This window comes from Falco cherrug, chromosome 5, assembly GCF_023634085.1.
Source record: "Falco cherrug isolate bFalChe1 chromosome 5, bFalChe1.pri, whole genome shotgun sequence".
NCBI lineage: Eukaryota > Metazoa > Chordata > Aves > Falconiformes > Falconidae > Falco > Falco cherrug.
This window is the reverse complement of record NC_073701.1, coordinates 9,016,771-9,044,616: the sequence shown is the minus strand read 5'-3', so window position 1 is coordinate 9,044,616 and position 27,846 is coordinate 9,016,771. Positions and strand designations below refer to the sequence as shown.

At 42.6% G+C, this 27,846-nt stretch overlaps 1 protein-coding gene across 2 annotated transcripts; it reads left to right on the top strand.

Annotated features, from left to right (window-relative positions):
- Window positions 1–27,594, top strand: LOC102048108 (ovostatin-like). Of its 2 annotated transcripts, XM_055710611.1 has the most exons (36): window positions 1–205; window positions 716–899; window positions 1,213–1,369; window positions 2,868–2,920; window positions 3,792–3,812; window positions 4,848–5,016; window positions 5,563–5,647; window positions 6,440–6,551; window positions 6,924–7,038; window positions 7,253–7,362; window positions 9,133–9,291; window positions 9,643–9,870; window positions 10,400–10,457; window positions 10,961–11,106; window positions 12,187–12,336; window positions 12,900–13,070; window positions 13,379–13,511; window positions 14,099–14,195; window positions 14,687–14,915; window positions 16,192–16,315; window positions 16,663–16,781; window positions 17,229–17,280; window positions 18,076–18,159; window positions 19,043–19,219; window positions 19,743–19,824; window positions 20,390–20,546; window positions 21,045–21,119; window positions 22,154–22,319; window positions 22,587–22,807; window positions 23,405–23,620; window positions 24,025–24,149; window positions 24,498–24,588; window positions 25,164–25,232; window positions 26,147–26,252; window positions 26,580–26,678; window positions 27,380–27,594. In XM_055710611.1, the coding sequence occupies exons 1-35, from the start codon at window positions 84–86 to the stop codon at window positions 26,639–26,641; spliced, it is 4,425 nt and encodes a 1,474-aa protein (XP_055566586.1). In that variant the 5' UTR covers window positions 1–83; the 3' UTR covers window positions 26,642–26,678; window positions 27,380–27,594. The 2 variants fall into 2 exon arrangements, with proteins under 2 accessions (XP_055566586.1, XP_055566585.1); XM_055710610.1 differs by having other exon boundaries at window positions 26,580–27,594.
- The last annotated feature ends 252 nt before the right edge of the window (window positions 27,595–27,846 follow it).

The following is a 27,846-nucleotide window of genomic DNA, read 5'->3' as shown; positions in this document are numbered from 1 at the left end:
GCCAGGGAGGAGTTGAAGGGCTGACTCCCTTTCCTCTGGAGCACTCTGTGAGGAATGTGGCAGAGCTGTTAAACTCGTAGGCAATGAGTTGTTTATGGGGAAGAGAGTTTATCTCTTTCTTCTGTCACCCAGTGAGAAAAATGTGGCTGAAGTTTCTTTTGACTATTCTTCTCCAGCATGTAACAGCTGCAAAGGAACCTGAGCTGTAAGAACTATCATATTATTACTAATAGTATTTGTGATAAGGCTTTAAAGACAGTGCTAATTAGTGCCACTAATTTTAACTTAACTATTAAATACTGCCATGACTTATCTTTTATATCAGAAGAGCTAAGTTAAACTGGAATGTGGAAGACAAGAGAAAGTTTCTCATTTAATATGAAGCAGAACTTCTGCCTATTGCAGAACTGTCATAGAAGTTGACGTGTGTTCAGAAAAGACTGTAGCAGCAGTAACATTTGTGTGCTTTGCTAAAAGCAGGGGGGTCCAGGACTCAGATAAAGGGCAAAAGGGCAAGAGCTGGGGGCATTGGCAGAGCTGTGTGGGGAACCCTGGGCTGGGAGCTGCAGAGCAGGAGTGAGGGGCACTGGCAGAGTGTCCTGTATTTGATCTAATCAGTGGGTACTGAAAAATAACACTTCGTATTTGTTTCATCCTGTTGAGGTTGTTTCTTCTTTATCTATGATGTGATCACTCTGATGTTTGGATCTCACAGGCAGTATGTCCTGATGGTGCCTGCTGTCCTCCAAACTGACTCTCCAGGTCAAGTTTGCCTGCAGTTCCTTAACCTTAACGAGACAATATCTGTCAGAGTCATCCTAGAATATGGTGCTGTTAACACCACTATTTTTGAGAAAACCATGACAGCAAGCAATAGTCTACAGTGCTTCAACTTCACGGTAATTTTCTTTTTTTTTTATTTATGTCCCAACGGAAAAGAAGTGTAAGGAGGAACAAGAAAATCAGAGCAGAGAGCACTGGAGGGGAATAATTAATGGAAGCAATAAGACTTGTTGAAGGAAAAAAAGAAGTGGAGGAGAAATATATAGTAACAGACAAGGAGGTGTTTTTAATAGACGTAAGAAATAAGAAAGGTCCAAGAAAGTTGATGAGATGGGTGTCTCTTTGTAGGACCCCATGCCACAGGTACAGGTTCTGGAGCAAATGACTTCAAGACTGGCAACCTCCCCTTGTTTTTCTGTTTCCTTACAGATTCCTCCTCTCCATTCTGCCCCACTGGCTTTCATTTCTCTCTCTGCCAAGGGCACCACGGTCAGCCTAGCAGAGCGGCGGTCAGTGATGATCTGGAACACGGACAGCATCATCTTCGTGCAGACAGACAAACCCATCTACAAACCAGGACAGAGTGGTGAATATCTACTTAGTTTATAACATGTCCCTTAGGAAGCAATTTATTCGGATAGAATTTCTCTGCCAGGTACTTTTCAGATTAAGCTAGAGTCTAGGCAGCTTCTTCAGAGTTTCTGTTAAAACCATTGCAAGTATTTGCTGTGACGTTCAGAGTCATCTTCAGGATGGCAGGCAACAGTTATCCCATGGTCTCTATTATTTTCTTTGTCCCTTCCTCCTAGCTGACCGAAGAGGGGAGATTTTATTGCTGCTGTTTCATTCCTGGTGACAGGTTAAGGTAGTGGAAAGAAGTGATTAGATTACTATTTAAGTGCCTGACATAAAACAATGCTCCCCCAGCCTTCTGCCTGTGGTGCTGGTCAGTGTCAAAGACAGTCTAAAGATAATGAGTGAAATATGTTACTTTAAAATTAACTACAAGTTTTTAAAGACAAAATCATGCTATTTACCTACTGGATTCTGACAGTTTGGGACTTTATATTTTCATGTTGGTTTCTTTCCTGCACTTATGTTATTCCCCTATCTATACTTCTCATCTGGCCATCAAACAGAGCACCATGTATACAAAAAACCATTCATCTAGATCCACTCCTTAATTCATTGCTAGTCTTTAAGGCTTCTAGCACACAGCTAGAACACTAGGAAACACTGTGAGAATACTTCTTTCCACAGGTCAGCCAAATACAGCCATTAGACTGGATCAGCTACACTTTAATTAGGGATAAGTTTTATCTACGTAGATACATAGCATGAAGGAAAGCTTGCCAACCAGAATTTGGTGCCACCAAGGTGTCCACCAAACATGGCTTGATTTTGAGGCAGGGGAAGCAGTAGCCTAATTTCGGTGATGAAAACTTAATGCTTTTTAAGGACATTTTTGACACACATTTTTATTTTCGCCTTGCACAGTAATTCATCATTCTCCTTTCAGGTTTTGGGTGTTTTGTTTTAGTTGTTTTTTTGTTGTTTGTTTTTTTTAAAAAAAAAAAGAAGTAAAGAAAGTAAGGGAAAAAATTGTACAAGATGAGAACAAAGTGGACTAAGAGGAATTACAGTGCATTAGGAAAACCTGACACTTCACCTAGTTCAAATAATATCTGGAACTTTCATATGTTCAAAGCAACAAACCCTGTTTTAGAGATGGGGAAATGAAGAGGAACAAATCTGCCTACATCACGCAGATGGCCGCTGAAAGAGTTATGGCTATCACCTGAGACTGCCTGACCTGCACAGTGGCTATTCGTTCGGTCATCCCCTTTCTCTGAGGTTAAGCAAACTTTCATGAAAGACTGTGAGAACTCGATGTTGGGGAAAAGTCCCCTTGGCAAAGTCTGTGTAGGATTATTTTACCTTCAAAGGTGTTTTATTATCTGCATCTTGTGCAAATTGAACTGTTTGAAGATCTAGTGAAACCGGGAGTAGTAATGAATGCAAAACATCAAGCTCAGCCAAATAAACTACAGTTAATGCTAACACCCTACTCCTTGTCTTTCCAGTAATGTTTCGTGTTGTTGCCCTGGATTTCAATTTTAAACCTGTTCAGGAGATGGTGAGTGACCAGTAACATTCCCCTGTATTTAAAATTGCTGGGAGACAACCTTTTCTCAAATTTTAAATAAACAGTTCTGTGGATAAAATGAGATATTAGAGAGACTAAATGCCAAAGAATTAGCATGATTTCCTAAGCAATGCTATAACCCACCCTTATGTTAGGGTCACAGGGAAGATTGCAAGTGTGTAGCAGGTTGGATTCCTGACTCCTGCTACAGCTGGGAAAGAGGCTCAAGAACCCCTCGACTTTGTTGATGCAGACATTATTTTAGCTCTGACCAGAAAGTCCATGGTTTAGTCTCTTGCTATCACTATTCAGCAATTGTTGCTTGCAAAAATTGGTGTGTCACCCACCAGTACTTTGTTCATTTTAGAAATGGGGAAATGAAAATGAAAAGTTGCTACCACAATTGTTTATCTCATCAGAGGCACTCCTCACTGCCAGCAAGCTGCCTTCATGCTCAGAGTACATAAATCAAGAGATAGGTCTTTACTGGCCTCCTCTTATGTGGTTATAACCAGAATACAGCACTGTGTTACTGCAAGAGCTGGTGCTAATGAGCAGAGTGAGGATGTAAGATCAAAACCCAGATCACCGTTTCATGCGTCTCTAGAACTCAGCTGCTCTGGGATTGCACTAAATCCAGTATGATCAGAACCTGCCCCACCATTCTCATTTCATCTCTTTCCTTTATGTGGTCTTATTGAAGTAAAACTGCTATTAAACTGATCAAAATAAGAGATGAGGATCTCTGATTACTGGTATTATACTGATTATAGGTTATACATTTCTCACAGTCCTGGGGGAAAATAATCTGTGTTTGTTCAGCCATCTAATCTCTTCTCCTATTTTTTTTTTCCTCTTTCAGTACCCCTTGATTGCAATTCAGGTAAGGATTTTTTCTCTTTGCACTGTATTATGTATCTAAAGATAAAACCTAGGGCACATGTGCTTACACTGGTTTGTATGTGTCCACACACAGCCAAATCTTGCCTGTGAGAGCACTTGCAAAAATTAACAGAAATTTCATAAAATCCCAGGATGTTGTTTGAACCTTACTCACATGGGAAGCGTACCTATATTCATTCCAGCAGTCAAAAGCTGTACCGTTCTTTTGCCTGCCTTTCACTCCCCTCCACCTCTTCCAGTTTGCCCAACTTATTTTGGAGTATATCTTTTCATAACTCAAGTGCTGCTCAGAACTATGAACAAGGGTAGGCTGTGGATACGATTACTAGCTATGTTAACACTTCCATGTCATTTTGTGGTGATTTTTAAAATAGCAATCGCAGTCCACATCTAGATATAATTCTTACAAGTTTTCATGTTACACCTTGAAGTCACTTGACTATTTTGTTTGCAGTGAAACCTACATATTTTGAGCTTTACATGTGTTTTTCTGCAGCCAGAAGACTTCAAAGTCTTTAAAGACTTCAAGTAAATGGTGTGAGCAAGTTTTCTTTAGTCTAACTAGCATACCATAGACTAAGAGGCAAATGACACCCCAGTGAATACAGAAGAAATACTTACTTACTTACTTCTTCTGGTAGCTGAAAAAAACAGCTGGGGTTGCTAAAGGCCAAGATGCACGTGGAACAAATGTGAAGGTTTTCTTTCTCTCCCCTCTTGACACAAAACTAGAGCAACATATACTCTAGCAGTATTGTGCAACTTCTCTTGATGACTGAGGCTAATACCTAGGCTGGCACAGGATGCCTAAATCAGATATCAGAAGATGAGAATCTAACAACGTTAATAATCAGAGTACAAAGGCATAATTTGTCTTAGTGCACATGCATTAAGCAACTTCTCCAACGAGTTAAAGAACTTGCCCTATTTTCTTCTTAATTTCTGGTTTTGTTTGCGCGTAGCAAAATATTTCCAAGGCAAACAAACTGTGAGTCTGTGTTCTTTTTTTCTTCAGGATCCACGGGGCAACAGGATCTTTCAGTGGCAAAATGTGACATCGGAGATGAACATTATCCAGATTGAATTCCCACTAACTGAAGAGCCTGTCCTGGGGAGCTACAAAATTATCATAACAAAGAAGTCAGGAGATAAAACGAATCACTCATTCCTTGTGGAGGAATATGGTAAATGCCACAGTATGTTTTTAGTCAGAGTAGAAAACATTATTAGAGATGAACTCCTATCAGTCAATTCTTTTGACCGCTAAAACTTCAAACACCTCCCTGGCAAATGCCACTTCAATTCGTTGTCATTAAGAAGGGAGAGGGGGGAAAGAAGAGCAGTAAAAAGACAAAGGGAAATTAACCATTTTTCACAGATTCAGCCAGAAAATAATCTACATTACAAATCAATACGTTGGCTGCAAATTTCACTGTGACAAACTAACCTTCATCCAGCCACATCCATGAGCTTTCTTGGCCAAAGCTCTGCAAGGCATCTAGACATGACAGGATTCACCTCAGTCCTGACTGCTCCTCAAGTCATTGTAGAAATACTTTAGTGAGCCTTCGCAGGTCAGGCCACTTCTTGACCATTTTGGCACCCCAGTTCGGGGGTCCCATTCCATCTGTGACTAACACTGATGATACAGCCTCATTTTCTCTCTTCTTAGGAGGGCCTGCAAGTTTGCAATATGCCAGTATCTTTTTTCTCTTCATTCTTTGTCCTAGTGTTGCCAAGATTTGATGTCACAGTCAGTGCACCAGAAAGACTGACAGTCTTGGATTCAGAGTTCACAGTGAAAGTCTGTGGAGTGTAAGTATCAGGTGCAGAGTGGTTAGGAAATATGCTGAAGAGAAAGAACTTCCCAAGGACCGGGGAATAAAACAAGGTTTAGAGAAGAGACCAAAATAAACAGGTCCTCAGAAGAGGCTGGTCAGAGTGGACTTGGTGGTTGGAGCTTTCATTTACTTGTGTATTAATTTCATTTTATTGTATGAATATTGTCTTCCAACTAGTGTTTAGTGGGTTGAATAAATCTTTTGAGAAATCCCCTGTTAAAGCAGGATGTGTTCACTCCCAATAACCTACTTCAGAGGGAGACCTTCATACAGCTGAGCAGCATCTTTAAATTCTAGCAGGCATCCTAGGGTTCCAGCTGTCTTTAACTCCTCCTCCAAGCTGAATCCTCAGCCTGACTTACCAGGATCTTGTAATTTAGAATCCAGGTGAGATCCTGATCTCTTTGCAGATATAAGGAGTTTTGCTTTGATTTCAGTAAGTCTAGAATTCCAGCTTAAGCTGAAGAGTGGAGACAACAGTCATAATTTGGTAGGTAGCCATGTCTGTTCATCATGCTTATAGAGGTATTTATTTTTATGTTTAAGATATGGATTTGGTTCAGGGGTGAAATAGAACTCATTAAGATTTCACTTCCTGAGTGGTATTATCTTTCTGTAACAGCAGGAGAGTTAAGGAAAAAGCCTGTGAAATGATTCCATTCTCTGGCTTCCCAGCTCACTGCTTATCCTGGATCTATTCCTGCATATGTGATCTTAAGTCAATTATTCAAGCATCAGCTCACGGACTTGTTTCCTCTTCCCCTAGGTACACCTATGGCCAGCCTGTTGAAGGGAAAGTCCAGCTCAGTGTGTGCAGGGATTTTGATTTATACGGGAGGTGCAAGAAAAGCCCAGTTTGTCAATCATTTACCAAAGACGTATGATACATGATTATTATTCCTCTTTGTGCTTGTCTTCTCCTATGTTCTTGCTTCTCTGCCTTCATCACTCTGTCTTGGATGCTTCACTTCACTCTACTCATCTGTTTGCTTGGATCACTAGCTAGGGAATCAGGGCACCTCATTTCTCTTTTTGGTTTCCTACAGGCCTGAAGAAGAACTGGCATGTTCCTTCTTCGTGACTCAGTTTCCCATCTGAAAAGCTAGACAGTGATGTCTCCATCAGCCCTGTATAAATCACATTAAAAGCAGAGGAAAAAGACTTCACTCACTAAAGAAGGGTCCCATGTATTGCAAGCAGCCTTTGAAAGCTGTGATCCTTGGTAACTGGGTTTATTTTCTTCTTTCCAGCTGGAGTCAGAGGGCTGCCTCTCCCAGGTTTTCAGCTCCAACATCTTTGAGCTAAACCGCATTGGTTACGTGAGGAATCTTGACGTGAAAGCCATTGTCACAGAGAAAGGAACAGGTAATGCCTTCTAGACAGTCAGAAACAGCAACAGTGATGTGGTCAAAAAGGAGAGCAGGAGATAGTCAGCCTCTGCCTGCTGAGTACAGGGATGTCTTCCTGAAGAAGTTCCATTTTTATAAGCACAGTGATAGTCTCCAGGCAAATGCTAACTCTGATGAAGCTATTTGCAAGACAAAGTACATCTTCTCTTGACTCTGGACATTTCTTACAGGCCTGCAACTTACAGCTACTCAGTCTATTTCCATAACCCGGGTGATGAGCAATATACACTTTGAGAACATGGATCGCCACTACAAAAGAGGAATTCCTTACTTTGGACAGGTAAGCAAGGGCATAGAGATCTTGTATTGAAGATGATTGACAGGCAATCACATGACAATGGTAATGGGAACATTTAGGGTACTGTTTGGAGTGGGGGGGCGTTCTCCCCAATCTTCTTTCTCTACATACAGTGCCCTATTGGTAATTCTGAATATTGAAGACTATTAGTTATATTCTGAGTTTGATTCTACTAGAAATACTTCGAAACAAAACAATACATTAACTAGCATTTTTCTAACTTTTATTTTAAGCTTGATATAAATCACTGCCTCTCCCTTCAGAACTGACCATTGTATGCCAACCAGAGATGAATAAAAACACTGGGGGATGAGGGAAGAAACAGTGAAAGGCGTTTAAGAAAAAATCAAGTTTCTGTCTCAAAAAGCTTTTTCATTATTCTGTGTTTCATGACAAATCCCATATAAGTCTGTCAGTGGTATAAATGGTAGGGATGAATCTCTCTCTTTCCTTCACTTCAGCTTTTTTTCAATGATAGGACATCTTACCAGTAGCTGGAAGGAGAGAAGAGATTGTCTTTCTAGGATTTTTTTCCTCTCTGGAAGATGTCTGTATAACTTTCTCATGTTCCCCACTCCTGGTCCATTCTTCAGATTGCTGTGCACCTTAACAGCCCTTTCTGGAGGATGGGAGTGAACAGGCTCCCCGAGGTGATGTGCCACAGTGTAATTCCTCAAACACACACATTCACACACACGCTAGAGGTTAAACATGCTAAAAGACATATGGTAGGAAGCTGGGATGTCACGTCTCAGAGACAAAGCTGCTGACTGGCCTCAGGCTGCTTTTATGAAAAAAAAAACAAACCAAAAACCCCAAACAAAAAAACCCCAAACAAAACCTCAAAAAACCAAAAAACCCCAAGCAAAAAAACCCCACCCTTGAGGGTCATATCAGATGAACTATTGTCTGGAAGCCACTGATGCTTGTACTTTCTCAAAATGCAGCAGGTCCCAGTTCCTGTCCTGGTGTCATCACATGGCATTCATGGTCCTTTCCTGCGCTATGAAACATCTGTTGCTGGCCATATGTTGTCTGCCTTCAGTTTTGCTGCCTTCAGTTCCACTGAAGTTAACATCCATCTGAATACTTTTAGTTCTCTATTGTTATTTTTGTTTCAGAGGTCATTTTTCTCCATGCTGTTTCTGAACAGTAAGGATAGTCACTGTCTTAAGCTTGCACTTAATATATTATTACTTTTCCAATCTTTTTCTGAAAAAAAAAACCAACCCAAGCCTCTAAATGAATGTCAGTTCTAGCAACCTAGAATTTACCTAATGGTGTCTGTTATTTTGTTGTTTGCTTAACACATAAACGGCAGAGTCAGTGGGGACAGAATCAGAAAAATGTTCAAAACAAAGATCTGGAGAGAAGGCTTTCAGACACTGAAAGTATCAGCAGCAAACTCTTGAGACTAAGAAAGGGGAAAATGGAAGAAAGGAAGTACATCTTTAAACTGGAAATGTGTACTCAGAAGGGTCTGACCGGGAAAGAGACGAGATGTAAGAAGTTCTTGCTCCACAAGAGGACTTTATCAATGATGTAGCAGATGCTGAGGAAGCTTCTGCTCCAAACCTCATAAGATAGCTGAGATAGCTCCCAGAAAGTGGAGAGACATTTCAGTTCTTAAGTATTGCTTTGAAGGGAGAAGAAAATGTAATTCTGCTGTGTGGAGAGCAAAGGAGTGCAAAACTTTGGTATCTACATACAGAAAGATAACATGCTGATCCTGTTTTGCATTCTTTTCTACAGATCAAGCTGGTAGGCAAAGACAACTCTCCTATTTCCAATGAGGTTGTTCATCTGTTTGTCAATAACAAGAACACAGACAACTTCACCACTGATGATAATGGCATTGCAGAGTTTAGTATTGATACGTCCAAAATGTTTGATCCTGAGATCAGTCTGAAAGTGAGTACAAAACTAGGCTGAATAGAGACATAAAGAGAGATGGCTGCTCTCAGACTGAACCCCAAAAAGATGGGATGAAATTTGAATTCTGGTAATATGTGCTTTATCTGGCTTATTTCATGTTCTAGACCTCTCAAAGATTACTATAGAAGTGAGGAACACCTGAATTGTAGCAATGCAATGGCTTGCTGCAAGGCTGCAAGACCATTTTGCTGCTTTTTCCTCACCAGTTTGGCTTTAGATGAAATTCTTAAATGTATGCATTGCGTGAATTAATCATTCTGATGTCTGTATGTGATAATAATTTCTCTAGTGACATATTTGTTTTCCTTTTCTTCCCCATTCCCTCAGGCAACTTACAAAACCAGTGACCAGTGCCACTCTGAAGGTTGGATAGAGCCGTCCTACCCTGATGCATTTCTCTCCATCCAGCGCTTCTACTCTTGGACTAGCAGTTTTGTGAGGATTGAGCCTTTGTGGAAAGACCTGAGCTGTGGGCAGAAGAGGATGATCACTGTGCACTACGTTTTGAACACAGAAGGATACGAGAACATCAGTACCATGAGCTTCTACTATGTGGTGAGTGTGTGGTTTTTGCATGGCTTGCTGAAAAGGCTGGACTGGGCAGCTATCTGGCAGTCCATCCACAGCAATTACGGCAGTGAGTGCTCTTCCAGCTTTTGTATTAACAGCCAGCACAATGGCCAACAACTCAAGGACAGAAGCAGCACTGAGATGGTTTGGGAAAATCTACTCACTCAGGAAAAATGACCTCCATTTCTGGCTACGTTACTCTGTTTCATAGCAAGGGACCACCTTCAAATGTCTCAGGCCAGGGTTCTTGTCTCTTCCTTCCAAGGAACTCTTTATGGTATTCTCTGCCTCTCTCTTTCCTTCCTTTTTCTTCTGTTTCCTGATCAGTGACAAGGGCCCCAGCCACAGCAGCAGCAGTGGCAGCATCCACCGTGCCCTAAAGTTGATATTTAAGCATTTGGAGCAATCTCACTGTACACAGCTTGATGGTCCTGTTGGTGTACATTGAACTTGATTGCCACTTTCTTCCTCCAGCCACTACCAACCCATAAATACATTGCTCTTCTCTGCACAGGGCATGGCAAAAGGCAAGATTGTCCTTACAGGGGAAATTAAAGTTAATATCCAAGCTGGTAAGTTAAGTTGCCAATCCATGTTTCTGCATTAAATTTATTTGTTTAAAAAAGAATGGAATGGTTGAACGGAGGACCAAGGCAAGACTTTCTGGATGTATACATCAGCTAATGGGAGGGCTGCATCTCGCCCCATTCATGCACGTGTAGTAGTGCTGCCACTAAGATCACTATAAATTCAGATTTAGTCCAGCAATTAGTTCATTTGGTATGAGTCAAGAAGTAGTGTCCTGTAAAGATCTTCCCAAAGGACAATGTAGGGAATGCAGAGTGTGTGGCTTAGGGGGCTCTCTGAATCTGGCCACATGTTCAAACCCACAATAAATCTGAATGCATCTGGATCTAAACCCAGGCCTATCTAGCAAATCCAGGATTTTTCAGTTTATCATCTAAGTGCAGATTGCTCCACTGACTGGTACAGCCATATACCAGCGGAGGACAGCTACTACTACAGCAGACCTTTGCACTTGTCTCTTTACGGGTCCATTTCTTTCTTTGAACAGAGCAAAACGGCACTTTCACCATCCCACTTGTGATCAACGAGAACATGGCTCCAGCCCTCCGGTTGCTGGTATATACCTTACACCCTGCCAAGGAGCTGGTGGCAGACAGTGTCCGATTTCCAGTTGAGAAGTGTTTCAAAAACAAGGTGAGAAGCACTAAGATACAGAAGTCTTTCCTGCTGTCAGATAAATACAAATTCTTTGTGCACACATTCACATCAGATTTCCAGGATTTTTTCTTGTTTCCACCCACTTGTCTCAACATTACTCTCTTCACTTCTCCTCTTTCTTGATGGCCTTATACCTCTCCTCTACCACCACCTCCTGGCCTTATTATAAAAAAGTAAATCTTAAACACCAAAACCTACTTTTCAGGAAACCCACTCAACTCCCAGATAGTTCCTCCCTCTCTTGAACTATACTGGTGTCCTATTTAGTTTAGACCATCTGTTCTTGAGCATAGCGAGCACACTTTAGCCTTACCCCACTTCACTATTCAATCTAAATTTTTACACTTTTTTTGTGAAAAAGGCAATTTGAGTTTACCAGAACTAAATACAAATGGAAAAGAAAGGAAAAATAGCAATCTGGTGTTTAAGTTTTCCTTCCATGTTTTTTTCTACTGGTACATTTTGTCATTTTGAAATCAGATTTCACTGTTAAGATTTTTCTAATCTTCAGTTCCTAAAAGTTAAACCCCATAAAACTTTAGGAGAAAACAAAACAAGTGAGATTAAACAAAATGTTTCCAGTTACCTGAGAAGGTCCTCCACTCCTTTTTTTTATTTTCCCTCTTATCAAACAAAAATGTGAAATAGATTTTGCTCTGAATAGTTTCAAAACAGAATCGGTTTTCAATATTTGCTAAAGTGGGCTATGGACCTAGTAAAAATATGATTTGCTTACTGTAACAGTCATTACACGTAGCCTGTGTCATAATAAGATCTGAGTCGACAACAGCGGCAACAGAATCCACCTTTATTTTAAATCACTTGAGGTGGGGTCCATTTAAGCTGTCACAGGAGTTTCAGTGTGGTTGTACCTGAGCCCCCGTTACAGTGGAGGCCCGGTCAATAGAGGCAGTGGAGACCAGACATCTCTCTTCCAAGCAATCTGTGCTCTAACAGAAGAGCCTTCTGCTCTCCTCGCCCTCCATTCACACGCACCCCTAGAGCAATGCTGGGCATAGGGATGAGCCATACCAACATCGGTTTGATAAATTGCAGGTCTGGTTGCAATTCTCTGAAAAGCAGATGCGCTCAGCTTCCAACGTCAGTTTAGTCATCGAAGCTGCTGCCAACTCCTTCTGTGCCGTGAGGGCAGTGGACCAGAGCGTGCTGTTCCTGAAGTCTGAGACGGAGCTGTCTGCAGACACGGTGAGCTGCCCAAACAAACGCATTGTACCCTTCCACTGCTTCCTTCGCCTCCATTACAGTGTCTTTCCACTTAAGATTGTTAGACTGTGTTAGCCTTCTACCATTTTTTGCATGCGCTAGTCAAAAAGCATCTATAATAGGCAATACAAAGCTTTTGTTTATCAGCAGTTGGAAGTCCTCTTTTCATGTGGGATTTAGTTTAACCAGTGACTGGTCTCTGGCAGCACATCCCTCTGATGTATCAACCACTCCTCCCAGTCTTGTTTCATCAGCAAACTTGCTGAGGGTACCCTCTGCCTCATCATCCAGACCACTAATGAAAATGTTGAACAGGATTGGACCCAGTATTGACCCCTGAGGTACACCACCAGTTACTGGCCTTCAACTAGACTTTGTGCCACCGACCACCACTCTCTGGGTCCAGCTGTTCAGCCAGGTTTCAATCCAGGAAACAGCTCATTGTGTCAAACAGGCCAACATGTCAGCTCTGGCAATCTGCAGCACATGATGATGTGATCAGAACTGATCTTTCCACACACACAGGTTTTGTGTTTCTTCCCCAGATATACAGCCTGCATCCCCTCCAAGACTTTCAAGGCTACATCTTTGATGGGCTCAATCTAGAAGATGACCCCCAAGACCCCTGTGTCTCATCTGACAACATCTTTCACAAAGGCTTGTATTACACACCTGTAATGCCTGGATTAGGCCCAGATGTATATCAGTTCCTCAGGGTAAATGTCCTGTACATTACTTAAATCTGTTGAAGTGAGTTTTTACTTATGTAGCTTTAGTTATTTCTGCAAATGACACTGTTAGTAAAACTTATACATTGACAAACCCTCCTCATGGACATTTATTGTCTCAATTGACTTTGGTGCCGGCTGTGATTTTTCCAGCATGCACAAAGCTCCCACAAGTCTCTGCAGAGATGTCTCTGAGCATCTCTGTGGTGGAAAGGCGATAATGGGAAAGAAGGAGGAATGGAATAAACCCCAGCTACAGTATGGTTATGGCTAAAACTGAAATGTGTGTTTTACAGGATATGGGCATGAAATTTTTTACTAATTCCAAGGTTCATCAGCCAGTTGTGTGTACTAGTGAGACTGCAAGACCTTCCCCATATTTCTTGAATGCAGGATTCATGGCTTCCACACACCATGTCAAATCATCAGGTAATAAAGGGGACAGGAAAGAGATTTTAATATTTTCCTTAAATGAAGTGGTATTCATGTGACATGGACAGTACTGATGAATCACATTGGTACTGATATTGAATATTGGTCTGGCACAGACTGAGACGGCTTAGGATAATGGCCAATGCCCAAAAAAGCTTTTCAGGTCTATGTTTCTGATTCATGTCTAGCTTCATGCCAGGCAATCAGTAGAGTGTCAGACAAAACTGACGCTGTTGACACTGATTCCTTTCTGACCAGAGCTTGTTTGAAGAGTGCAACAGTGTGGACAGCAAACAGATCTGAAAGCCAAGTGACCTGAGTTCTTGCCCTAGGTCTCATGCTCATAAACAAGGAACCAAAGCACTTCAAGTAATGTTTTCTTTCTCTGTGATACCAGGTTATACCTAACTCAGAGATACATTGGTGATACTAGTTAATGTTTGTGTGGCATTACCAACAGTATCAGAAATAAATGGGTAAACACTGATCTTCCTTCATACGCCCATGCATATTAAGACATGTTCTTTCTGGGAGTCTTCATTATTTGCATCAGTTCTGACTAAATTGCCATTATCTCTTATCAGCCGAAATTGCTAGAGAGGAACGTGGGAAGAGACTCATCCTTGAGACTATTCGGGAATTCTTCCCTGAAACTTGGATTTGGGATATAGTTCTAATTAAGTGAGTACTGCTTCTTCCATCTCTTTGCCTTACTTTTAAGAGTTTTAAGAGTCCCCTGATGTCTTGCAAGGCGGCAATTCCTTGTCACCTCTTCTTACCTTTTGGCCTGCAAAGACTTAGCTTTTTCAGTCGTCACCTGGCCACCTACCCTCCTCTTCCCCATGATAAAATTACTCTGTCTATTCTCACAACATGTGTACCACGAAACATATTCCTTTCCTAAGAAGAGGGGCACCTTTATTTAAAATATGGGTCCATGTAACAAAAATTCTGAGTTTTCCTTCCAAACTCAGGAAAATTATGGGCAGAAGAACTTACAGATAGGTTTTTCCTCAGCAGATTTGGGTAATAAATTCTGTGGGGACTTGGATATTGAATTTCTGCGGACAGAATAAGGGTAGTGCTGATTTTCAAGACCCATTGCCTGGACTGAGAAGCAAGGTATATGAAACTCATCCTTTCTAAACTCATCCTTATTCCATTCTCATCAGCTCTACTGGAAAAGCCAGCATCTCATACACCATCCCTGACACCATCACCGAATGGAAGGCCAGTGCCTTCTGTGTGGAAGAGTTGGTGGGATTTGGTCTGTCTGTGCCTGCCACCCTGACAGCCTTCCAGCCTTTCTTTGTGGACTTGACCTTGCCGTACTCTATCATCCAAGGGGAAGATTTCCTGCTTAGAACGAATGTCTTCAACTACCTTGACCGCTGCATTAAGGTGTGTACTTCTGACTCCATTCTTAGACCTTACCCCATCTTCAAAGAAGCTGCAGCAAAATGACTGGTGTAGATGACTGGATCTGTCCCTGCTCTTGAATGGTGTACACTGGTCATTCTACCTGATGACAGACTATCCTGACTGGATTTGTCCTCCTAAATCGCTACAAAGCAGAGGGAGCTCTGTGTGAGCTGTGACTAGGATGGGTATGTAAGCAACTGTCTCAAGATCCATAGAGGAAGTAAGCAAATGCTTTGCCGAGTATCATTCACTATCCACAGCCATGTGAGCCACTGACAGTTTTATTGAGGTCTTTTCTTTCAGGATATATTTGCAAATGTGAAGAAGTGAAGGGCTTGTGCTTACCAGACAGAAGGAAGTGGGAAAAGCAAGAAGTGGAGAGCAGACAAGCCCTTCTCAGGGGCCAAAGTTCCCAAAACAGGGAGCACAGAAGTCCAGTGCTTGCACCACAGAGTATCTGTCCAGCTAGAGGCTCTATTGCTCCCAGGCACTGGGGGACTGTACTCTCAATATTAAGCACTTTCCAGGCAAGATGGCTCCAAACCACAGGTGCACTGCACCTCTGCATGGAGGGAGCTTACACACAGATTAAAGGATACCTGAAGAAAAATATAACGGGGATCTTCTGTCTGGCTTCTTATTTATGTTGTATTTTGGAATTCTGGAAAAAAAAAAGAGGCAAAGGTAGTCTAGATTTCCTCTGCTTGATTTGAATGCTAAATATTAGCTCTCCAATCTCACAAGGAGATCATCATCAAAGGAGGAAAAACCAAGACACAATTTAGGAGGTTTTTTTTCCCCAAGCTCTGTTAAGTTTGACCTAACAAAACAAAAAGGCCTAGGATTGTAAACATCCTAGAAAAACAATATCTCAGTTATTGAGGCTTTCATCTCTTAACCGTGTTTTCCAAGTGTTGATACAACAATAGAAGAACAAACATTAATAACTGGTTTCCTTTGCAAGTTAGTTCAAACCCATTAGCACCAGGACAACTGAATATAAATATCCTGATCGGGAATCAGAGGTATGCATAGGATATTTAATGTCTCAATGGAAAATGTCACGAGAAGCAAAAGGGAATACTGTTAAGGTTACATCTGATGGATGATTCATCTAACACCATCATCGCAGGCTTTAAATCTGCTCTACGCTGTTAACACCAGATGCAGACACTATCTCACCCCCCTCTAACAATAAAGCACTATTTGCCTATGGTACAAAATCATCCCATCACACTCCTCTTTCTGTTCTCAGATTAATGTTTCGCTGTCAGATTCCCTTGATTATCAGGCCAAAATCATCTCCCCAGAGGATGATGGATGTATATGTGCCAAGCAAAGAAAGACCTATGTCTGGAATATTTTCCCCAAAGAAATTGGTAAGTGCCTTTGAATCCACCTGATTTTCTGTCCTGAGATTGATACTAATCAATTTATACCTCACTTGAAAAAACCTGATCCTCTTAAAATGTGGAGAACCTGGCCTACCACTGGTCTTTCTAGCTGTCTGGACTAAAAAGCTCCTTCAGAACTGCAGTGTGTTTATCATTCCTGTTTTCAGAGATCATTTCTCTTCCCATTTGTCTCACATGCAGTGACTGACAATTCATTATGTTGCACTACTTGATATCTGTAGATATTCATTATCAGATAAGTTTTCTTACTTTAGCCATCATTCTGCAAGATAAAGGTCTATATTTTTTCTCCTTTTCTGCTACTATTTAAGGTAGTGTAGTATTCAGGATTACTGCAGAGACCAAGGATGATGAAGCTTGTGGAGACAAAGCACCTAGGAACATCAGTATTGACTACAGGGACACCCAGATCAGAACGCTGCTGGTTGAGGTACTGCTGACGGCTCTTACTCTTTGCCCTGTACTTCCCATGAGGAAAGGAAAATGTAGCAAAAGTACCAAAAGCAAGTAAAAGTTTTTCAGGTTCCCTAAAGAACTCCTGGTTTGGCTCTACCTTCATCTGGCTGGGACAGGGTCTGGCTATTCAATCTAAGAACAAGTCCACTCCCATCTGATGTCCTCTTCTATGAGGATCAGTGGGTGTTGGTAAGTGCATGTCTCCCTCATTCAGAGGAGAAACTGGAAGTGGGGGACTCCATCTGATGGGAGCTCCCTTTTAGTAGCAGCCACATCAAGTACGAACCTGTAAACTTGCTTCAGTCCAATTGTCTTATGATGCAGGAGGATTGAGCAGGGGCTGCGTCTTCTGTCACTGCATTTCTTCTGCGTGCTTTGTTCTCATCCACTGCCTGTGTCTCTTCTTCCCATTGCCATGCAGCCTGAAGGCATCAGAAGGGAAAAGACCCAAAACTCCCTAATCTGTACAAAAGGTAAGGGTCTTACGTACTGCTGTCCTGAGAGGAACTGTAAGGAAGGCTGGAGGTCGCACTCTCCCACAGCACTCACTGATGCTGTCCCTCCCCTTTTCCCCAGAGCTGCCCAAATGGCAGCTAATGTGAGTGTTACAGTTCAGTTCCCCGCTACAAAATTCCTGTGTGAGCAGGTGCCCGTCACTTAGACAGTGCCTGCGCTGCACTCAGCAGTGCTGAGATGTTGAAAGAAGGCTGCTGTGAAACTATCAAAGTGAGATGCCCTTTTCATGAAAATCTGTCCTGCATTTCACCACTCATGTTGACTGCTGTCCTCTGTTCCAAGGCTAACTGTAGCTTGCAGCTTTCCACTTCCAATGGGAATAGGAGAGGGAATGTAACATTCTCTTCCACACTATCTTGGTGCTGACAGTAGTTTCCAAGGTTTCCTGAAGCTCTGCCTAAAAAAGGCACAAAAGCAGCCCTGACCCTCACCAACCAGCTGTCCCCACTATTATGCTGAAGAAATCCTCAAGGTTCACAGACACTACAGCCTGTGAGCACCACCAGCCTTACCCTGTTCAACTCATTTCTGTTGATCAATGACAGTTACTGCACCAATTGGTCTGTTTTTCTCCACTTTGGTTTTGCTGTGCCTCCTTCTGCCTTGAGGTTCTTCATGACAGCTGTGAGTTTCTGCCTATTGCTGTCTCTTGTGCGTAATTTTGCACTGTGCAGTTCCTACCAGGAGCATTTCACTGCTATGATGAACGTTCCCATACAAATGACCACAACACACAATATTTTTCTCCACAGATGCCGTGGTTATTCAAGATGTTGCTCTAGATCTACCTACAAATGTGGTGAAAGGATCAGCCAGAGCTTCCTTTTCTGTTGTTGGTAAATATATAATTAATAAAATATAAAAAGAAAGAAAATGTAAAAATATAAAATGAAAGCTTTTTTAGGATCCAAAATGTGAGTTTCCACTCCTTGTGTGGGAAACTTTTGAGCAAAGAGACTGATTCTTATCTTGTCCAGCAATGCTCTTTGCTGTGTCAGAGGAATGAAGTTTAAATATTGGTTGCATTCTTCACTTTTCTGTTTAAATTTATTGCATTTGAATGTTTTGCTCTGAAGTAGCACAGTTCTGAGTTATGACCTCAGCCAGACTCATGCCAGTATGACTTTTTTCTACTCGCCCACCTGCAAATCAGAGATGCTAGTGAAATCTTTTCCTGAAAGGGACCTGAACTTGGTTATGTGACTCACTAGTCACAAAATCTTTGCTTTGTAATGTTGGTGATTTCAGCTCATTCTAGAAATCCCTTGCTGGGTTTGTGTCATCTTTCCTAAAAATAACAATTTAGAGGTGGTCTGTGATATATCTGCATAACCAGTGCCCCTTTTCAGCATTAGTTGTCAATTCTGCAATATATGGTTCACTGTAGCATCTCTGGGCTGTTCTGCTTCCCTCCTCTGGAAACAGAAGTTTCCTGGAACAACTTTTTTTAATTTCTAATAAGAAGTATCTGCTTGAAGTGGCACTGAAATAGGTAGTGTTTCTGGTGTGGGTGATTTCGACTAAGGAAAGGTGAACAAGGGTTTTTTTGACTGCGAAGCAGAACAGAACAAATCACTCGGTACTGAGAGCTTTGTGTTTGTTGGAAAGGCTTGCAACCCTAGCTAGACTTTCCACGACTCTGACTACGGAACAAAAACTACTGCTTAATTCAGTGCCTATGAGTTGTGCTAATCCCCCCTGGCACCTCCTCTTCCCCAGGTGACATCATGGGCACTGCCATGCAGAACGTGCACCAGCTCCTGCAGATGCCGTTTGGCTGTGGGGAGCAGAACATGGTCCTGTTTGCACCCAACATCTACGTCCTGGACTACCTGAACAAGACAGGGCAGCTGAGTGAGGAGGTCAAATCCAAGGCCATCGGATACTTAGTGAGCGGTGAGAGCCTTGCGCTTCCCTTACAATGTATGCTGAAATTCCCATTGAGGCCCAGTGAGCAGAAGCAGCAGAGTGGCTATCCGAGCAGTATGGCACAGCTGCTGTAGCACAGCTCAGTGACCCAAGAGTCTGCCCTGATCAAGACATTTATTACCTTTCTTTTATCTTCTGTTTTTCCTTATCCTATTTTGCTGAGACTCAACTGTCATGCTTCCTTTGAGATTCCGCCTTTCAGACCCTTTCTTCTTTTCCACCCAGGCACAGTGTGTATCCTAATCCTGTTAGTTTAGTCGGAGCACAGAGCTGAGACAGCTCTGCCTGTTCTGTTTCTGCCTGTTCCATGTTTCTGCTGGACAAGATGTTCCATCCTTCCATCTAAGCTCCTTCAGGGATCCCCTGCTGCTTGGTAGATATACATTGCCTTTCCACTCTTTCCCATGGTGGTTTCAGATAAATCTGCCAGCAAACAGAACAGAATTTTGTTTTTAAATTAGGGAACACTTCCTCTTCCATGTTTTTTCAGGCTACCAGAAGCAGCTGTCATACAAACATCCCGATGGGTCCTACAGCATCTTTGGCACCAGAGATAAAGAAGGGAACACCTGGTGAGTACTGGGAGCAGAAGTGGCTCAGAGATTAAATTGCACTGAATTCACATGATGCACTTTTACTAGCTAAATCAGATGTACAGAGCTGTCTAAGATCGGGGCTCTGTAAGCACTAAGAAAAATGGCTCTCTGCCCCGTGCCAGGCAGGGTGCGCAGAGAGGCTGCGATCCCTACAGACCCAACTAACTTTTTGATTCACACTCCTGCTGTCTCCCATGGAACCCAATGCACCGCACTGCTCTGTAGAATCACAGAATCAATTAGGTTGGAAAAGAGTTCTAAGAGCATTGAGTCCAACTGCAAACCCAACACTGCTAAGTCCACCACTAAACCATGTCCCTAAGTACCACATAACCAGGATTAACCACAGAGTGTGTTGGACACCCTTCCTATGTCCCATCTAGCTACTGTTCCTTTAACTAACCTCTCCTAGAGGAGCACACCAAGAGAAAGCAAGCCATCAGCATGTTGGCTGTAACTCTTCATGTTTATGCATAGCATGAATGGGAGGGCTGAGTTTTTCTGTTCCTACTTCCAATGCTTCTTCATCTCTCCCTTGCAGGCTCACTGCCTTTGTGTACAAATCATTTGCACAAGCTAGTCACTTCATCTATGTTGATGACAATGTCCAGGCTCAAACCCTGATGTGGCTGGCAAGCAAACAGAAGCCAGATGGCTGTTTCCAAAGCGTTGGAACACTCTTCAACAACGCCTTGAAGGTGGTACAGAATTACTTCTTGGTCAAATTTACAGTCTTTTCATTAAGAATATGCTCTCCCACTACTGTCAAAAGCTATACTTTACTCCAAACGCCTGACCTCTGCCAAGGGCTAGCTCTCCACACCTTACAATGACTATTTTCAGCTCAGCTAGCTTCCCCACACTGTACCTTACACCTTACAAGCACCTGGGATAGGGTTACAGAACTGTAAGCTTGAGGGAAGGGTTTTTTTTGTGGGTTTTTTTGTTTGTTTGTTTTGTTTTGTTTTGGTGTTTTGTGGGGTTTTTTGTTTGTTTGTTTGTTTGTTTGTTTTTTGAGATGGTAGCAATGGGTTTCTCTTGATTTAAGAGCCATTTAAGAGCTCTGTGTATGCTTTCCTTCCTCTTGGCCTGCTTCCAGAACTGACTGCACTCCCAGCTGGGATATGGCAGTTCGTTTTTAAAGACTTCTCACTCATGGCATTCGCTAATTATTCCTCTCTCTGTGTCCTTTTCAGGGAGGAGTAGATGATGAGCTGTCGCTTTCTGCCTACATCACCATTGCCATGCTAGAAGCTGGGCACTCCAGCTCGGTAAGGAGACCTTCAGTTGCTGGTATTCAGCTGGAATTGGTTTGCAGTTGTTGGCTTGGCTCCAGCATCTGCTACAAACTGTAGTAAAGAGAAAAAGGAGAGAGTACTCCCAAGGAACGTGACCCCGCTCTGTATCTGCACTAGTTGCTGTGGTAGAGAAGTTCCCCATCTCTATATCTTTTAAGCCATCACTGTTCAAGCAGAAATTGTACAGGTCTTAGTGAGGTTAGGTCTTCTATTTGAGATACCCAAGACCTTTAGCGACATCTCTTAGTTTCTGATAAAGAAACTTGAAAAGTAGTAACCCACACGCTATAGTTTAGCCTCAGACATGGTTCAGTCAAGAAAGTAAGTTATTGCAGGTAAATCCATAAAGTCTACAAGGGGGACTAAAAGCTGTGTTGGAAAAATGAAGGTCCATCACAGTGAAAAGCTGTTCTATCCTTTTTAAAAAGTGGCTAGTACAAAGAAGACCACAGAGGAGATGTTAAACTTCAATATATGAGTTTCTCTGCCTCCAATTTGTCATATCTTTTCTGAGGGCCTTCCTGGTTAGTGCATTGGCAAGGGCAAGAGTCAATCTGTAAACATTTTTTATTTGTTGTAAACCTAGTACAACTTCACAGAATTAAATTAAAATTACACCAGAGTCACTGAGGAGAGACTGCTAGGTTGGATTTGTTTAAAACAACAGACTCCCGTCTATAAAAGTGCAGAGTGAATTATTGTCATGGAGGTAAGCAGGAATTAGCTGTGAAAGAAACGGTCTTCTCTTTATAGACTGACATCTTCAAAAACACACTGAAAAGCCACTTGATTTGTCTGATGTTTTCTCTGAAATCTCTCCTTAAATAATCCTGTATTGTCTCTCCTGAAATCACTATACAAACTGAGGTCCCATTCTCATTGCTGTGATAGTGACGGGAGGAAGAACAGGTTTAAAGAAAATAAATATTTGTCCAGGTGAAGACTACTGTCCAGAAGTAAACCCATATGTTTTGTTTTGCTTTGGTTTGTTGTGTTTTTTTTTAAAGTACCCTGTAGTCCGAAATGCCTTTTTTTGCCTGGAGACTGCATCTGAGAAGAATATCAGTGATGTTTACACTCAGGCACTCATGGCCTACTCTTTCTGCTTAACTGGCAAGGCAGAAAAATGTGATTCATTCCTCAGAGAGTTACAGAAATCAGCAAAAGAAGTTGGTGAGTTTCAACCATTTGCGGAATTTGGGAAGTGGGTAGAGGGAACAGATCTTACTGATGGTTCATGGTCTAGCCTTAACAATACTGAGAGTATAGGTACATGCACCGACCTCTGCAAATAATACATGGAGTTAATTTACAGCACACCTGTTGCTCCATAGAGATTACTTGTGAGAAAGAGGCCAGGACACAGCACACCTCCGAGGCAGCATGCAGCAGTGACACCCATAACCCATTTTGGTTGCTCCTCACCCTCTGTTTATTCAGATGGCTCGCAGCACTGGGAGCAGGAGGAGAGGTCTCCATCAGAAAAATCTCCCTCCTTCCTTGACCATGCCCCATCAGCTGAAGTCGAGATCACCAGTTACGCGCTGTTGGCACTGCTCTACAAACCCAGCCAGAATCAAGAAGATCTCACAAAGGCCTCAGGGATTGTGCAGTGGATCATCAGGCAGCAGAATCCCTACGGAGGTTTTTCTTCCACCCAGGTGCCAAAACTCCCTTCCACTCCCCAGCCAGTCCTAGGACATGGGGCACTGCTTCAGGGTGCCAGCAGGGCTTTGACTACCTAGTCTTATTTCTCTTTTGTACCTCATGTCTGAAACACACAGAGACCAAGCATTTCTCTTAAAGAGACCAAAATACCCCTTTTTCTTTTTTTTCCCTCTTCACTATGAAAAAGTTAAAGCCATACAAGATTAATCTGACTAGCAACAAATACAGATACTTGTGTTGGGGATGAGCATAGAAAACACCAAGTTCCAGCTGTTACATGACCAAGAAGTGTTTTGTAGTAGTTCTCCAGAAAATACATGCTTCACCACCATGAAAAACTCTAGAAGTATGCTCTAGTGCTCAGATTTTATGTCCTGAGACCTTTATATGAGTACAGAGATTTCTTCCACCCTAAAACATACATGTCAGAATGGAACGGCTCCGTATATACGGGAACCCTGGATTTATGCGCAAATTCAGGGTTTCTTTAGCCAGGATGAAATAACTATGTTTCATACTGGAACCATAACTTTGACCTCCTTTGCACGGACCACACTGTGTAGCTAATTGCTTTTTATTATTTTCTTCAGGACACAGTCATTGCTCTTCAAGCCCTTGCTGCTTATGGTGAGGCTACCTACAATTCTGTTACACAAAATGTAGTCAAGATCACTTCCAAAAAGGCTTTTGAGAAGACATTTATTGTCAACAATGCAAACAGGCTCCTGCTGCAACAGATTCCCCTTCCTGAGGTCCCTGGGAAATACAGCCTAACAGTGAATGGCAGTGGATGTGTACTTACGCAAGTAAGCGTCTGCTCTCCTCTTCATTGTGTCTCACATTCTGCACACAACACAGTGATCTTTTTGATGATTGTCTAGCAGACTTCTCTTTATTTTCCCTAATTATTTTATTTCCCTAAACTATTTAAACTTTTCCCTCCAACCCACATTGTGACTCACAGCATGGGGAAAAAAAGAGTCCTTTCTGATCAGGAGCTGGTTTGCCTCAGGGAGGTAACTCTGGGTACAAGCACCTTCACTGTTAAAGAGCATTAGTCTTTTGTGTCTGTCATTGATGTAAGCAAGGATCTTCCTCACAAAACCAAGAGCAACGTTGTCAGGAAACTTGACTAAGTCTGATACTTGTTGTCTGGAATGCAAGGAAAACTCTTGTCATGCCTGAACAAAAGGGTTTTTTCCTCTTCCAGACAGCACTGAGATACAACATTCACCTTCCAGAGGGGACCTTTGGATTTTCACTCTCTGTACAGACATCAAATGCTTCCTGCCCACTGGATCAACCAGCGAAATTTAATATTGTCCTCATAAGCAGGTAATGTGCCATCAACAAACCAGTTGCACAGTTGACAAGGCACGCAGAGAAGGTTACCCTGTGTATTCAGTTCTGCTTACGAAGTCAAGAACCATGAGCTGATCAATGTGTTGATGATACCAGCCTGTGAAACACAGTATCCCAAAAGACCTTGTCGCGGTAACTGATGGTGGTAGCACATACTTGGCCCCTTCATACCAGGGGCCTCCCCAGTGTCTTCATTTGAGCCAGTCAGCAAGTGCATGTGCCTCATGCCAGCCTCCCTGTGCTGTATGAGACCAGGAGCAGAGAGCTGAGGTTTGCTTCCCCAGGCACGGTCCCCACTGACGAGGGCTTCTGTTGTTTCAGTTACACAGGGAAGCGTAGCAGCTCCAACATGGTCATTATCGATGTGAAGATGCTGTCTGGCTTTGTTCCTGTTAAGTCTTCCCTGGACAAGGTAAACTTATAGGAGCAAGACTAAATGAGTCATCCCAGGGACAGAGGAGAAGACTGGTCATGATGAAAGCAAAGGCCTCGTTAAGGATCATTTGTTGACCCACAAGCCCTGCGAGGTGTTTGCATGGCTGCACTGTCTTCATTACCAGGTAGAGGGAATGTCCTGAGCGAGCTGTGAGCACACAGACATTCGCACCTTTAAAACTAGGAAGGGTTCCAGCTAGAACCTGACCAGCTGGCAGGTACAACTGGGAGCTGGCAGTGCCTAGGTAGGGAAAGTGTAGGAAATCTGCCAGACTGATTCTGAAAACTCTACACTAGAGTCAGGCAGTATTCCCTAAATGAACTGCAGTGCCTCCCATGCACTTGGGAAGTGCTCGTACCCCCCACTAAGCAGCAGGTTTTGCTCAGTCTACTCATCTGTTCAGCAACTTATCGACTAAAAATCAGCTGCCAGCCCTTGATACCTGGCTAGGACCAGAATGAATCCCATAAACATGCAATGGTAGGATCTGGGGTAGCACTTGTTTTTTCATTGTTTATAAATACATTTATCTCCATTTCATTGTTTTAAAGCTCATTGCCAGTCATACAGTGATGCAAGTAGAAAACAAGAAAAGCCATGTCCTTCTTTATCTGGAAAATGTAAGTTCTGATCACTGTGCATCTAATTTTCACAAAGGATGCAAACAGCATGTAATAGATGCATCTACAGCATGGATGCGCTCTGTGAAGTGCATTTATCATGTTCCTTCCTCAACAGTTTTCCCCTGTAATCACTAAGCTACTTAGTCCTCAAACTGCATGTAACATCCCAACCTCCCAAACGGCTTCACAATGATGCCTGCCCCATTAGCACCTAGAAATAAATTAAACAACAAAAGCACATAGAAATTAATCAAAAATCTTTCTCTTTTCAGTCAATATCAGATAAACACCACAAAAGATGTTCCTTTGTGTGTTATGTCCCCTTGGTAGTTTTCTCGTAAACTTCAGTTCTTCCAACAGGACATGAAACACTGCCCTAAACTCCTCTGGAAAGATTTCCATTCCTTCTCTTACACTAGTTCATTCCCAAATGTAACCGGTAATCTAATCCCTGGCTCAGCATTTACATAGTAAAAGTAACTTTGCTTGGGGCCCTGCAGAACTAACAACAGAAGCCAATATGCCCATGATGCACATTGATTCCCAGTTTCTTGGTGGCACATAATGTTCCTGTCTGAAATGGGAGGGGCTGGGATACCAGATTTTATCGTCCTGACCATTGGTAGACCCTTGAGAATTAAGCCCAGTTTTTTGGGACATTTTTCCCCTCTCTGGTAATAGGATGTGTAATAACTACAGAATCAGGTAATATAAGCAGGATAGGAAACCTACAACTTTTCAGTTTCAATTTGGACTCTCCAAACATATTTCAGATAATGGATGTCCCACATCTGTATGTGTGGCATCAATGAGATTTGGAACATACAGTCTATCAGTTACCACCCTGGTCTGCTCCAGATGTTGTTTTACAAATAAAAAGATTTATGTGATCCCTGTCCATCCATTCCCAGATCTCGCAGAAGAAAAGGAAAGAAATCTCTTTCACAGCTGAGCAGGACTTTGTAGTGACCCATCCCAAGCCAGCTCCTGTGCAGATCTATGATTACTATGAAACAGGTTGGTCTTTGATTTTGACTAGTATGAAGTTTGGGGGATGGGCTGAGACAGCAGAAACACTGCATGCGTTGTGGAAGACCCAGAACCAGCCCTCCTGGAACTCGCAGGATCTGGATCTACTGTCAAGACTCATTTCACTTTAGTGAGCTGGGTCTCATGCCCAAGGTACAAGTGGGCATGACTAGAAAGTTACAAAAATGCAGGTGCCAAAACTAAGGACATTTCAAGGATCTCCAGCTTAAGCATGTGTAGGGTACACCCACCTCCAGGGAAAGGCAATGAAGGTGGTCTCCAGGCTAAAGGGACATTTCTTTCCTTCTTCTCCAGAAGAGTATGCTGTCACCCAGTATACGTCACCGTGCAAAGAGGCTGTTGCAGAAATGGACTAATAAGGAAAGTAAAAGCCAGGAAAAAAAAACCAGGCAGGTAAGAAGGTGAAGTATAAAACAACGTGAGCAGAGAAGTTGTCGGGGTGAGTACAGCAATAACTATCCTCGCAGAAACAGATTCCTCAGACTCCACCAGGCTTCTCAGGGAGCAGCCAGACAGGGGCCAGGTCCTGTCCCATGACACATGCTTAGTGGACTCAAGGGGAGACCACATTGCTGTTCACGGGAAGAGCTCAGCCTCTAGGGGGGAAAGCCAAATTGCAGAATAATGGAGAGACTGGGGAATACTTTCAGGTTTTCCTCAAAAGCATTGGCACTTAGCAAGGAATAATCTACCTACAGCAGTCCTTGAAAGCCTCCCCCCTGAAGCCTACGCCTCATGGGCACAGACAAGGTGTTTCACGTGGAGTTACAGAAACCCTTTCCTGGACAGTTAAAACATTACTTGAGGAGAATACTTGAGGTGACATGAATCATGGAGGCGGTGTGTTGACTAGTCAGAGGTACAATCCTGTCTTGCTGTAGGTCTGCGTCCTGCTCAGCGCGGCAGTTATGCTGGTTATTACTTGCTGAGCAATGCCCAAGTGGTACAGGCACACCCTGCTGCCAGACCTGGGCCCAGCCTCTGTTTTGCACAGAAGGGGATGACTACCCTGTATCCTGAAGCCGTATGTTATATCTTGCAGCTGTTGGTTTGTTCCCATTGAGGTTATTTTGTTCTGGATTTTTCCCCTGCAGGATCAACATCAATGTTGAGCAAGAGGTCAAGCATCCTATTTTCTTCTGTCATTAAGTCCTGGAAAGGGCCATTTCACCTTACTAATCACAGTGGGAGTTTGCGACGTCGTTTGAGCTAGTGTCTGATTCTCTGCTTCCTTTCACAGCACACATCTTTAGATCTGTATCATAATAATGTATAACTTTCCATAAATAAACCTCCCTTTTACATTGGGCACTGGCTTTTTTTCAGTGTCATGGAACAGACATTTCAATGACAATTCACATGTTATGGTTGCTGGCTGGAGAAGGATGAAGGGAGAAACATATCTGTCTTGCTGGCAGCGCACAGCCTCCTCTCCCAGCTACAGCTGATAACCACTGGTAACTGCTGCAATACACAACGTGTTCAGTCCCTCCCACCTCTGGAGTTTAGGACACATTTCCCATGGCTGCCGAACAGCCCCTCACCTTTCCCCAGCCCTGCC

Coding starts and splice junctions, on each gene's coding strand:
- LOC102048108 (XM_055710611.1), top strand. CDS start 84: ATGAGTTGTTTATGGGGAAGAGAGTTTATCTCTTTCTTCTGTCACCCA. Junction 1,370..2,867: donor CTACAAACCAGGACAGAGTG/GTGAATATCTAC, acceptor TTGTCTTTCCAG/TAATGTTTCGTGTTGTTGCC. Junction 19,220..19,742: donor CATCGGATACTTAGTGAGCG/GTGAGAGCCTTG, acceptor ATGTTTTTTCAG/GCTACCAGAAGCAGCTGTCA.